General features: G+C 36.5%; 1 protein-coding gene across 3 annotated transcripts in view; it reads right to left on the bottom strand.

Annotated features, from left to right (window-relative positions):
- Nucleotides 1-887: 887 nt before the first annotated feature.
- The window catches only part of klf7a (Kruppel like factor 7a), a gene marked incomplete at its 3' end in the record, with an annotated part of 38,799 nt that continues 26,649 nt past the window's right edge, over nucleotides 888-13,037 (bottom strand). For 2 of the 3 annotated variants that reach the window (XM_082163919.1, XM_082163918.1), the window contains exons 3-4: nucleotides 7,407-7,530; nucleotides 888-1,892 (exon numbers count right to left, since the gene is read on the bottom strand). In XM_082163919.1, coding sequence (XP_082020045.1) covers nucleotides 1,841-1,892; nucleotides 7,407-7,530 — 176 coding nt within the window. Of the gene's footprint in view, nucleotides 1,893-7,402; nucleotides 7,531-13,037 lie in introns of those variants that run through there. The other variant, XM_082163917.1, reaches the window with a different exon arrangement.

Genomic DNA, 13,037 nt, shown 5'->3' on the forward strand with positions numbered 1-13,037 from the left:
TTTTATTGTAGAAAAAAAAAAAAAGGAGCGCTATGGACATTCTTCAAAACATCGTTCCCTTGAAGAAAGAAAGCCATACAGGTTTGGAAAGACATGAGGGTGAGTAAATGATAGATTCTTCACTTTATGCGAGTTATTCCTTCATCAACAAGCCTTTATGCATGAGCCACAGTGGGATCTATCTTCAGCAGATCAGGCCTTTTAGTGGTCTGAATGATTGCATAAGTGCAGGGCCGTCCACAATCAAACAGCTTTACATTCAGGAACACTTTCCATCCCACACTTGATTGTACGTTGTAATTTAAACCTCACTTTAACTATACGTTTTTCACACTGTACAGACAATTTTTTTTTTTTTTTTTTACCAGTAACGCAAGGCTGACAGATATGTAATGTAAAAAAAAAAAAAAAAAAACATCACAAAGTTTAAACATGAAGATGTCACCTGCAGGACCAGCGAAACACACAACATGCATGTTTCTTACGATGCTTCCATCTGTCCAAACTAAAATAATTGGTTGGAAATGTCTGTCCAGTTTTTTGGGACATACTGTGATGCATTTACAAAAACCGAAACTTTGTGATCGCAAATCTCTGCCTTGAATGATGGAAGTCATTATTATGTTGTGAAGTCCGCAGATAAACCATGGTGCTTTTCTCATTTCATGCTAGTCCTAGAAATCCCAAAGGAACCCAAGTTTATGGGATAATGTTTCATGGGTCATAAATAAGGTTGAGGAATGCTCAAAACGTGTGCAACAACAACATTGCTCTTCTTTTTTCGCCACTAAAAGTTTGTTTTCTATAGAAATCAAGTCCACCTCAGATGGGGGTCTGTGCCAGTGCAGAATCCACTATTCTTGTGCATATGGCAGTTTTTTTGGTCCATTTTTATTTATTTTTATATTTTTGTACACATCCACAGGAGAAAAGCAAAAAAAGAAGTCTTCTGAATTATATAACATAGTCATCATTCAAAAAGATCTCTTTCTTCTTATTTTTTTTTTTCTTTTATAAAAAGTCTCAAAGTGTCGCTGCGCAGCTGTTGGTTGGCAGGAAGGGACGTGAAAGAGAGAGATTTGTCTGTCTATGAAGAAGGTAAGAGAGTTTCCTCCACTGCCCCCAGTCAGATTCACATTTGAGTGATGGCTGATTCCACTTGGTCGCCTCTCACCTTTGAAATCCAGATTTCTCCGGATGGACGTTCCACTTTAGATCTTGGCTGTGGCTTGGCGGGATCAAAGCAGAAAGATAATCCTTGCTCAAAATGGGAGAAAAAAAAAATCCATCTCTTTGGATTGACGTCCTATCACTACGATATTCTCCAAAGGTTCTCCAGGAGAAGCATTCAGGACACGTCCCGCACGGTGCAGTAAATCAAATCAGGTGCAATGGTAGCTTTTGTCAGTTTGTGACAATATGCGTAAGACATACTTTAAGTAACATTGACTAAAACATTAAATGGATCTCGGAGACGAAGGAACGCAATAATAGTAGTAACTAAATCGAGTCATTGATGTTCTGATTATTTCGCAAATACCTACTTAAGCACATTGTCTTTGAGTGACATAAGCTGTCGTACCACCTTCTCAGATCTGTAGACCTCTGACTTTCAGAAGTGAATCGCATCTCGCCGACCAAAGCTCAAGAGCTGGTCTAATCGATCGATCGTGGCCCTCTATCGGTCCCTCACGGGGGTCCCTCTGTCTGGTGGGATGAGCGAACGGCTTGAGTGGTATCTGGCTCCTGCCCATAATCCCTCTCTTTCTCTCCCTCTACCTTCTCTCTGTCTCTTCCTTCACCTCGCCATTTTGCCACCTCCGCCTCTTCCTCCTCCTCCTCAGATGTGCCTCTTCATGTGCAGTGCCAAGTGATCGGATCGAGAGAAACACCTAAAGGAGAGAGAAAAAAAAAAAACTATTAGGAAAACCTTGTGACCTGAAATCTGATCTTCTTGGATCTTCTATCAATATTCCATTTGGCCTGAAACACAATGTGGGTTTGATTGTATTGGCGCCGTCTCAATATTATCTGCTGGCAGATATAAAACAGATGGGTGAGAAAAGTAAGAACTTTTTGTGGTTGTTCCAATACTAAATGTATTAAAATTATTTTACCTCAATATTCTTGTGAATAATTTGCAATTTATTTATAACACTGTATGAGTAAGTATGCCTATACGTATGCCTAATGTCTAATTAAATGTATAAATAATAATAACTAGACATGTACATTTTGTGTACAAGAGTGGTGCTTGTTGTGGCAAAACTGATAAAAATGATTATGTGGTGAAGTAAATACTCTAGAAAAAACTAATGTAATTTCTATCTGAATAGGTTAGTTCAAGCAAGAATAAAAAAAAAAAACTAAAACAAAGTAAGTTCTAAATTAGTATTAAATTTAAGCTTGTAGAAATGAAACATCAACGTTGTAAAATTAAGTAAAACCTACTCAACTTTCTGATACTGGTGTTTCCATCATGCACTGGGTCAATAATAATGAACAAGTTTGCCCTTTTCTTTGTTTTCCAGATGTATTTCCACTGTTTTATCATTGCTTTTGTTGTTAGGTTTAGTAACTTGCTGTTTTGTGTTAATTTTGTACTCAAAATGACACATTCATACTCAAAAATGATCCATCAGATATTACAGTTATTGTGTACCAATTGAGGTCTCTGTGTTCGGGTAGGCACCATATTATTTCTATTATGTAGAAATGTTGTCTACATAATATCTGCTATATTATTTACTTAGATGTGCAAAGCATACACTTTAAAAGCATGGCTTTATTCAGTGTTATATTGTTTGCGTTAAGTTACAGTTATTTATTTTCTTTGTTAATTTTACTCAACTTAGTTAAGTAGATTTTACTTAATTCCATATGAGAAATTTACTTAATTTTTCTTATGCAAGTTTTTGCACGCAGATTAAAAAAAAAAAATATATATATATACTTTTTTAGTGTAGGCAGTTGCCAGGGTGTTTTGGGTTGTTTCTAGGACGTCTAGTAAGTTGATTTTAGTGTTGTTAGGCAATTGCTATATGCAAAGGTGAATCTAGATAAACTTGACTAGTTGATTGTTGGAGCATCTTGACCCATCCCTAAGACATATGCTTTCATGCTAAGTCTCACCTGTCCTGGAACAAGCAAGGGGAGGAACACGAATTGGGAAATCAATGGGTGTGTTTTTGGCAGGGTCAGACAGATGGCAGATCAAGCCACTGCCAGGAGGCACCAAACCAGCTGGTGTACCTCTACCCTCTCCCTCTCACACCCCCACCCCACTGTCCTGACAGGGGGTCCGGACACAGTCGGGACGGATTAAGAAGAGGCCCGAGGGCCACGGCTACAGGTCTAGCGTCTCGCTACACTGTATTTACTGTTCAGACGAGACAGGGAGCTCCTCCACATGCTGCTCTCCACTGTTCCCGTCAACTCCATCTTTATAATGGTAATCCGGGGCTCCCTTGACAACAGCAGAATGGATTCCCCAAGGTGTACGAGCAGCCAGGATGACAAGAGAGGGCGGAGCTGAGCTCAAAGTGAGATACGCAAGTCTAACAAGCATGAAGAACCTATTTATACATCAAAGCGAAGATGAGTTAAGATTCACTTCAGAGGTGGAAGCTCTTGGTCAATACCAGGAGGCAAATGTCTAGCAGGCACTGCGCCCAAATTGAAAATGTTCTGAAAGAAAGCACAGAACTACGTGCTTAGCTTTGTACTCAAATGGAAATGCATACTTGATGTTTTACAAACTAAATGTCCTTCCATGTAAATTATGTTGGAACATTTATAGTGTACCAACATGTATTTGCATGGATTGCAGCTTTTGTGTGAAATATCCCGAATCATTTTTGTAGCAAAATATTGAAATATTGCTGTTCATGACTACATTTACGACTTACATTTTAAAAAAATTAAATAAAAATAAAAAATATTTTTTTTAAATTTATATTTATGGATAACACTGATAATATAATAATCAATATATTTCACATTTATGTATTGCCTCTTTCACTACATTTTATTCCTAGCAACAAATTACTTTTTAGAAGAGTCAAGAGAAAATAGATAGAGCGATAGATAGATAGAACGATAGATAGAACGATAGAACGATAGATAGATAGAACGATAGAACGATAGATAGATAGATAGATAGAACGATAGATAGATAGATAGAACGATAGATAGATAGAACGATAGATAGAACGATAGATAGAACGATAGATAGAATGATAGTGTCATGATTCTGCCTTGTCTCTGATTTTCCCTGGTCTTGAGGCAGGATCATGACAGGCCCATGTTTTGTGTGTAAGCACATGGCCATTTGTTTGGCTGTGTGCTTGCGTTGTCTCGTCATGTAACCCCGCCCCCTTGTTATCTCATCTTGTTATCATTATTGTATCATCGCCGTCACCTGTTTCCCTCATTAGTTTCTCCCTATTTAATCCCCTTGTGTTTGCTGTCCTGTGCCGGTTCATTGCCAATCTTTATGTGAAGATTCATTTGTGAGTAACCTGTTGAGAAGTCTTGTGAAGTGTTTTGATCCTGTCTTAGCTGTTAGTTTATTGTTCAGTTTTCTGTCAGTCTTAGTCTAGTCTTGTTTGTCAATCCTGTCTTGTTTTGCCCCCTCGTGGGTTTTGTTTTCCCTGTTTTTTCTGTAATAAACCCTAGAGATGTCTGCAAATGGTCTGCGATTGGGTTCTCTCCTTCTAAACCATAACAGATAGATAGATAGATAGAACGATAGATAGAACGATCGATAGATAGATAGAACGATCGATAGATAGATAGAACGATCGATAGATAGATAGATAGAACGATCGATAGATAGATAGATAGAACGATAGAACGATCGATAGAAAGAATGCCACGCTGCGTATAAAATGAACCTGTGACTCTTTGTTTGAACCAGTTTGTTTACTTGACCATTCAAATAAACCGGTTTAGGGTAGGTAATTTTCGGGATGGCTAGCATTAGCAAGCTAGCTTTGAAAGCATACGATCCCACTCTCCCTTCTGAGCGTCTCCAAAGCCACGCCTCCTTCAAAACGCATGGAGCAGCAAAGCGCCACGAGAGACGGCGTTAAACTACCTCATGTCTCAAAGCACATAACATTACAATAATAATGAACATAGAGCACTGACCAGTACCACGTGACTGCTGCAGATTCATTTCGGTGTTGATAGTGTTGCCATTGAAATGCATAAATTCGAGTCACAGGTTTTCATCTCTACCAAATTACAGTAGTTATGGCGTGAACGCAGCATAAGATGGTTGTTTTGGATCAGGAGGAACTGTTAAAGGCGGCTGCTGTTTCGTTTGCGCTGCTCTGTGACTGACGTCTGTCTAACTCTGCATGAAACGCACTGATGACGTGTGTTGTCTGCGCGAGCAGGTGCGCGGAGGTATGGAAATACATATGTTGAAAGGCAGGTCAAATATTGTTTCATTGCATTCGGACCGAATGCTATAATTGGATGAACATTTGATGGCCCTACACATTCCACAGACGAGATTTATATATATACAGTACAGGCCAAAAGTTTGGAAACATTACTATTTTTAATGTTTTTGAAAGAAGTTTCTTCTGCTCATCAAGCCTGCATTTATTTGATCAAAAATACAGAAAAAAATGTAAAATTGTGATATATTATTACAATTTAAAATAATTGGTTTTCAATTTATTATACTTTAAATTATCATTTATTTCTGTGATGCAAAGCCTAATTTTCAGCATCATTACTCCAGTCTTCAGTGTCGCATGTGACATCCAGTCTATCACATGATCCTTTAGAAATCATTCTAATATTCAGATTTATTATGAGTGTTGGAAACAGTTCTGCTGCCTAATATATTTGATGAATAAAAGGTTAAAAAGAACTGCATTTATTCAAAATAATAAATAAAAAATATATAAATCTTCTTTACTATCACTTTATCAATTTAACACATCCTTGCTGAATAAAAGTATTGATTTATTTCAAAAAAAGAAAGAAAAAAAATTACTGACCCCAAATTACTGACCAGTAGTGCATATTGTTGTTACAAAAGATTTCTATTTTTTAAAACATTTGCTTCTTCTTTTTTTTTTTTTTTTACTTTTTATTCATCAAAGTATCCTAAAAAAGTATCACAGGTTATGAAAAAATATTAAGCAGCAGAACTGTTTCCAACTTTGATAATGAATCATCATATTAGAATGATTTCTAAAGGATCATGTGAAAATTCAGCTTTGCATCACATAAATAAATGATAATTTAAAGTATAATAAATGGAAAACCAATTATTTTAAATTGTAATAATATATCACAATATTGATTTTTTTTTAAATATATTTTTGATCAAATAAATGCAGGCTTGATGAGCAGAAGAAACTTCTTTCAAAAACATTAAAAATAGTAATGTTTCCAAACTTTTGGCCTGTACTGTATATAAACACACACATGTAAATAAATTTTGACCACTTAACTATGGGATTGCTATCAGAGTGTGAAGAGACTTTCAACCAGTATAACAAGAATGTTTCAGGAACAAATCTCCTACCCTGCCTTTAATAGAATGAATTGGACTTCCCAATGCTACATAATAAAGAAAGAAAACATTTTAGGAGAGTGTTTAGCTTGTAGCTTGTCAGTTACAGTACAAGTTTTAAAGTAGCTTCTGTGAGTAAATGTAGTTGGGGAACTCTATTTGTCACTCACTATGTTCAATTTGAAAGCTTATTTCTGAGATCTGGTGAACATAGAGAAACCATTGTCTGAATAGCAGATGTTTTTAATCATAAAGCTGCATCTACCAGCACAGGTGACAGGTGGAGCATCTCTAGATAGATATTTGAAAATGAAAATATTTCAGACTATTCATCACATTTGTATACCCAGGACACCTGTGTTAGATTTTGCCATTAGATTTTTGCCATTATTAGGTAAAAAAAAAAAAAAAAAATGCTGACCAAGGATGACAACTAAATGAGGCTCAGAAATAATTAAATGAGGCTAATTCTTTTTATTGTTAAAATGACAAAATAGTATTTTAGAATTGATGTATTTATTTTTATGTGTATTTCATTAAAATTTTAAATATTTTTTTTAATTTTTTTTATATAATTCTTAATGTGTTTTTATTATTAAAATTACAAAATAGTGTTTTATTTTATTTTATTTAATAATTTGCATTAATATACATAGGGAAACTATATTTTAGGTGCTGGTTACCATTAAATTGTCTTACAGTGTACATTTTAGACAGTTTTAATGAAATTGCAGATATGAAACTAATACAAGATTGAAAAACGTATAAAATAGAAATGATAAAAATAATATGGAGTGTATTACTGCTTGACATGTCAACTAACTATGTGACACGTAGCTAGTGTGTGTAGGTGTCGCATCCGTCTCACCTGTCGCAGTGATTGCACTTGAAAGGCTTGGCGCCAGTGTGTTTGCGGTAGTGCCTCGTCAACTCGTCGCTTCTCGCGAACCGCCATTCACAGCCTTCCCATGAGCACTTGTACGGCTTCTCCCCTGGTACGGACACACAAACAGATGCACACACACACACACACACACACACACACACACACACATCTGATTAAAAATGCACTTTCTTCCTCAAGGGGCCTTGAATTCAACGACTCGGTCCAGCCAGCCGTCTAATTCATTTGTTTTAAGTTGATTAGCCTATCGAAAGAGTGTTGACACAATTGGAGTTTATGAAATACATGATCGTCATTAGGGCGCACAGCTGTCGGGGCAAATGAACTCGCACTCGATGAGTTTCCAATGGGATCTTTGCTGCGTTTAACAGATGTGAGAGACTGCGTTCCCATTTTTGATGTTGTATGTTTTTCGTTGTGGATGGCATCCGCCTTGCAGGAGCGCTGCGGTTCGTATGGTGTCTCGAAGCTTGTTCATTAGCGCTGCTGAACGTAACGTATGAAATGGGGGGCAGGCAGAGTTTATTTGGGTCTCTGGGAGAGGTGTTAATTGGAGTAGTAATGATGGGTAATGGGGAGGAACCTCATATTTACTGTCAACCAGCTGGCCCTGTCTCCACTGTTTGCCATATCCACAAATCTTCTGAAACAAGACTGTGAATTCATATCAATGGCTTGACGAGGAAATAAGTCAGATTTCCGTGCAAAGAGAGCTCATAAATTTAACTAGTCATTAAATCAGCATTAACTAAAAACATTAAATCTAAATTGATTCTGCTTACTATCTTAATAGAAAACTGAAATTAAGTAAAAAAGCTAATTTATTTATTTATTTGGTGTGTGCACATGTGTTTTTATTATTAAAATTACAAAATAGTATTTTTTTAATTTAGTAATGTTAACTGTATATTTTATTTATTTATATTTATTTTTCAAACCTATTTATTTATTTATTTATTTAAAAAAGCCTATTTATATATTTTAAAAGTTTATTATTATTTATTATTATTAAAATTACAAAATATATTTTTTAAATATTCTGTTGTGCAAACATTCTTAAAATTTGTATATATATATATATATATATATATATATATATATATATAAAAAGCCTATTTGTTTATTAACACACACACACACTATATATATATTTTAATTGTTTTATTTTTTTAATTTTTTTTTTTTAAGCCAATTTATTTTTTTATTTTCAAATCTGGTCAGTTGACAATTTTTTTTGCAAGCAACTGCCCTTATGGATGCTAGCGAATAACTCTAAAATTCTGGTATTGACTGTCCAATTTTCACATGGATGAAAATATTTTTTCCACCCAACATTATTTCCATTTAACAAACTGTTTTACTCTGAAATAGATCCCACTATGCAAGTAAAATGGGCACTGAATGCCATTTCGACTTCCTTCCATGACGGTCACACTTTCATTCTGAGCTGTAAAAACAACAAGTTATATTTAGATCGGAATTTGAGCACTAAATTGAAAACCCTTTCACACACAATCACGAGCTAGCCACATTAAGCAGGACAGGTTTAGACCTGCGCTCGCTACGACCGCAGCACCAGCCAATTAGAAGTCAGGGAGGCATGGATGCTGGAGTTTGTCGCCTAGCAACCGGTCAGGAGCGTAACGTAGGAGGCAGCAGTGGAGCCGGCTCGATCTGGCATCGTCTGTCCCTCTGTGCCACCAGCCAATTACGGCTCATACTGGCAGGGGAGGAAGCAGTTGCCTGGCAACCGGAGTGTTACATGATACATGTATGTAGACGAGGATATAGGTGCGTATGTGCGAGTGAGCGCGTGCATGCATCCTCGTGGGAATGGAAGTGCACGGCGAAGGCTAGCGGTGTAAGCTGAAACCAGCGCCGAGACCCGAGAATCGTTCCCAATTATAGAGTCCCGTTCAGAGACACACCAGTTGCCTGGCAACTCCCCACCCCCATCACACAACCTTTCCTCTCTCACACACACTTTTTCTCTCTCTGAGCACCCTTACAGGTGCCGGAGTCTAGCTTAATTACATTTTCCAAGTTAAACTGGAGACAGAAAGACTCATTATGATCTGTGGAGTTCACTTCGGCACAAAGCCATTTTCAATGCTCTCCCAACTTTTTTCCGACTTTGTTATAATGGAACGCAGAGACAAAGTGGAAACGAGTGCCGCCACTTTCCTCTCTTCACCTCTCTGTGTCTCCCTGAAAAGCCGGTCTTATCTAGTTCCCAAACGCCTTTTATAAAACGCTCCAGAGGGCAATGTCATTTCAATTCACGCCGCCTTCGTTTCTCTACAAATCTCAATCACAGAAATTGTCCAAGTAATAACGCCTCCAAAATAGGATTTCGCTAATTGCAAAGGAGTTGACAAATTGTTTTGGCATCAGATTTTAACACAGCTCATACACTTCATTGTATTTGTTGGACAAATGCAATGCAGAAAGTGCTCAAAAAGATTACAGCTAATGAATAATGCAATTTTAGTAAAAGACTAATTCAAATTTGCATTGTTGCGATAAGCAATTAACAGGACAGATTAAACATTGACTTCTCTGCCAAAAAAAGAAAAAAATCAGATTTGGCATCTTTTCTTTTCTTGTTTCTAGACAAATGCAATACAAAAATTGCTTGGACTGAAAACGGTATATATATATATATATCAGTATCTTTGTCCTGTTTTTAAATAAAAGCGTCTACACACCAATATTATATTATATTACATATTATTTTTCCATCAGCAGATTTGATAAAATGTCCCCCTCTGCCGTAGCTCTCAAATATTATTTGTGTTCCAGCATATTTATAGTATGTTGCTTTTGGTTATGAGACAAACAAGAGCAAGTGATGTTTTTTAATTATTCACATGAAACCTGCTGTGACACATCAATTTGACTATGAACAAATTACTTTTAAAGCGATAGTTCACCCAAAAATTTTTTATTCTGTCATTAATTACTCACCCTCATGTCAATAAGACTTTCGTTCATCTTCGGAAAACAAATGAAGATATTTTTGATGAAATCTGAGAGCTTCCTCATACCTAGGATATCCAGAACCACCAAAGGAGGGAGAGCATTTTCACATTTGGCTCCAAAACTCTGGAATAGTCTTCCTGATACTGTTCGTTGCTCAGACTCGCTCTCCCAGTTTAAAACTAGATTAAAGTCGCATCTCTTCAGCCAGGCATTCATATAATCCTACAGTTCAAACTACAATCCGGCCTCTAGCTCATAAATGCCAGAGGAGAACTGGCCCCCGACTGAGCCTGGGTTCTCCCAAGGTTTTTTTTTCTCCATTAGGTCACCTGATGGAGTTTTAGGACACCATTAGGTCACCTGATGGAGTTTTAGGACACCATTAGGTCACTTGATGGAGTTTTTCGGTTCCTTGCCACTGTTGCCTTTGGCTTGCTCAGTTGGGGATATTTTGGGGATATTTAATTTAATTTTATCAATCAATAAATTCCTCTTGAAACAAACTTTGTTGTATTATTTTAATTTAATACTGTGAAGCTGCTTTGATACAATCTGTATTGTGAAAAGCGCTATACAAATAAACTTGACTTGACTTTCTGTCCCCCCATTGACGGCCTACGCAACTACCACTTTGACGCTTCAAAAAGTTCATAATGAGATCGTAAAACTAATCCATATGAATTGAGCGGTTTAATCCAAATTAAATCTGTTCATCATATAAAGTGATTGAATATTTGGACTAAACCGCTCAATTCACATGGATTAGTTTTACGATCTCTTGATGATCTTTTCAAGTGTCAAAGTGGTAGTTGCGTAGCTGTCAATGGAGGGACAGAAAGATTTAATCAAAAAGATCTTCATTTGTTTTCTGAAGACGAACAAAAGTCTTACGGGTTTGGAACGACATTATGGGTGAGTAATTAATGACAGAATTTTCATTTTTGGCTGAACTATCCCTTTAAGAGCTACAGTGAAGGGCAAGATTTTCAGAGAATAGTTGCTTAAAGCTACAGTATGACTTCAGAAACTTGGAAAGTTCACACGTCATATGAAATACTTTTATAGTGCTTTTTTTTGTCCTTTTTTGTCCTTAACAAGGCGTCCTGGTATTCTTGTGCATTCTTTACTCTCAATCCTCACGCCATAATGTGTACGTCTAAAATACTTTCTAATACATCAGAAGGGAGCCATTAACATGTGGCATGTTCTGGTTTCAAGACTTAGGGATTTGCCCTGGTGTGTTAACAGGCGCGCAGCAGACGTAGGGAAATATACAGGCGAGTACGTCTCATTCCACCCGGTCCATCCATCATGAGGCAGTTATTCACTCTGCGGACAGCTTTGGGACAGCAGTCTGAGTGCTTTTGGATTGAGATCGAAGAGACAGAGAATTATGGCCGTTTCCTGCACCATTCGAATCTGCTGAGGAAGTACTGTCGCAACCTTGAGAAAATATTTGCAGCCGAGGGGGCTGGACAGGCACGCTGCCATGGCGACGACGAAGCACCATTAATTACATCAGCTTGTCGCTTATTGTGTAAAATAAGATTGATAGCGCAAAATATGAAAATTAATGATAAATGTGGTGGAACTGACTGAATATTTCTAAATATATAGCATGCCACTGCTGTTAGAGCAGGCTAAGTGTTTATTTAAAACTGTAAATAAACTTAACACTTATTTAAATTAACCACTATATGAAACAAATGATGCCATGACACTGCCATGATGCCAGGGTGTTGCTATGTGGTTGCTATGGTATGACGTGTCTTGGGTCCCTGCCTTAAGTCTACCTCATTAACATAACTATAATTACAATACAACATTATTCATCATAATTATAATATAAATTACACACTATTATTATTATTTTAAGGACTTTGTAGTTGAAAATACTATAGAAATATATTATTGGTAGAATTAATGATTTAATGACTCTTAAATACAGTCACTTGTATTGTCCCTGAATGTCTCAAAACAAATCAGTCCAAACAATGATGATTCCAATGACTCACTCATAAATACAGTGTTTCTGAACAAATCGGTTTAATGAATGATTCAATGACTCACTCATAAATACAGTGTTTCTGAACAAATCGGTTGAATGAATGATACAATGACTCACTCATAAATACAGTGTTTCTGAACAAATCGGTTTAATGAATGATTCAATGACTCACTCATAAATACAGTGTTTCCGAACAAATCGGTTGAATGAATGATTCAATGACTCACTCATAAATACAGTGTTTCCGAACAAATCGGTTTAATGAATGATTCAATGACTCACTAATAAATACAGTGTTTCTGAACAAATCGGTGTAATGAATGATTCAATGACTCACTCATAAATACAGTGTTTCTGAACAAATCGGTTTAATGAATGATTCAATGACTCACTCATTAATACAGTGTTTCTGAACAAATTGGTGTAATGAATGATTCAATGACTCATTCATATACACAAGTGGTCGGAAACGAGGGAGGTATAATCACAGAAGCGCGCACCTCAGGTCAGGTGAATGGATTGTTGGATTAAAATATCACAATAATTAAAATCATAAAAATAACTAAAATATCACACTTATAGTATTTATAGCACCTAACTTAACA

Source organism: Leuciscus leuciscus (genome assembly GCF_965113295.1).
Source record: "Leuciscus leuciscus genome assembly, chromosome: 3".
NCBI classification, from domain to species: domain Eukaryota; kingdom Metazoa; phylum Chordata; class Actinopteri; order Cypriniformes; family Leuciscidae; genus Leuciscus; species Leuciscus leuciscus.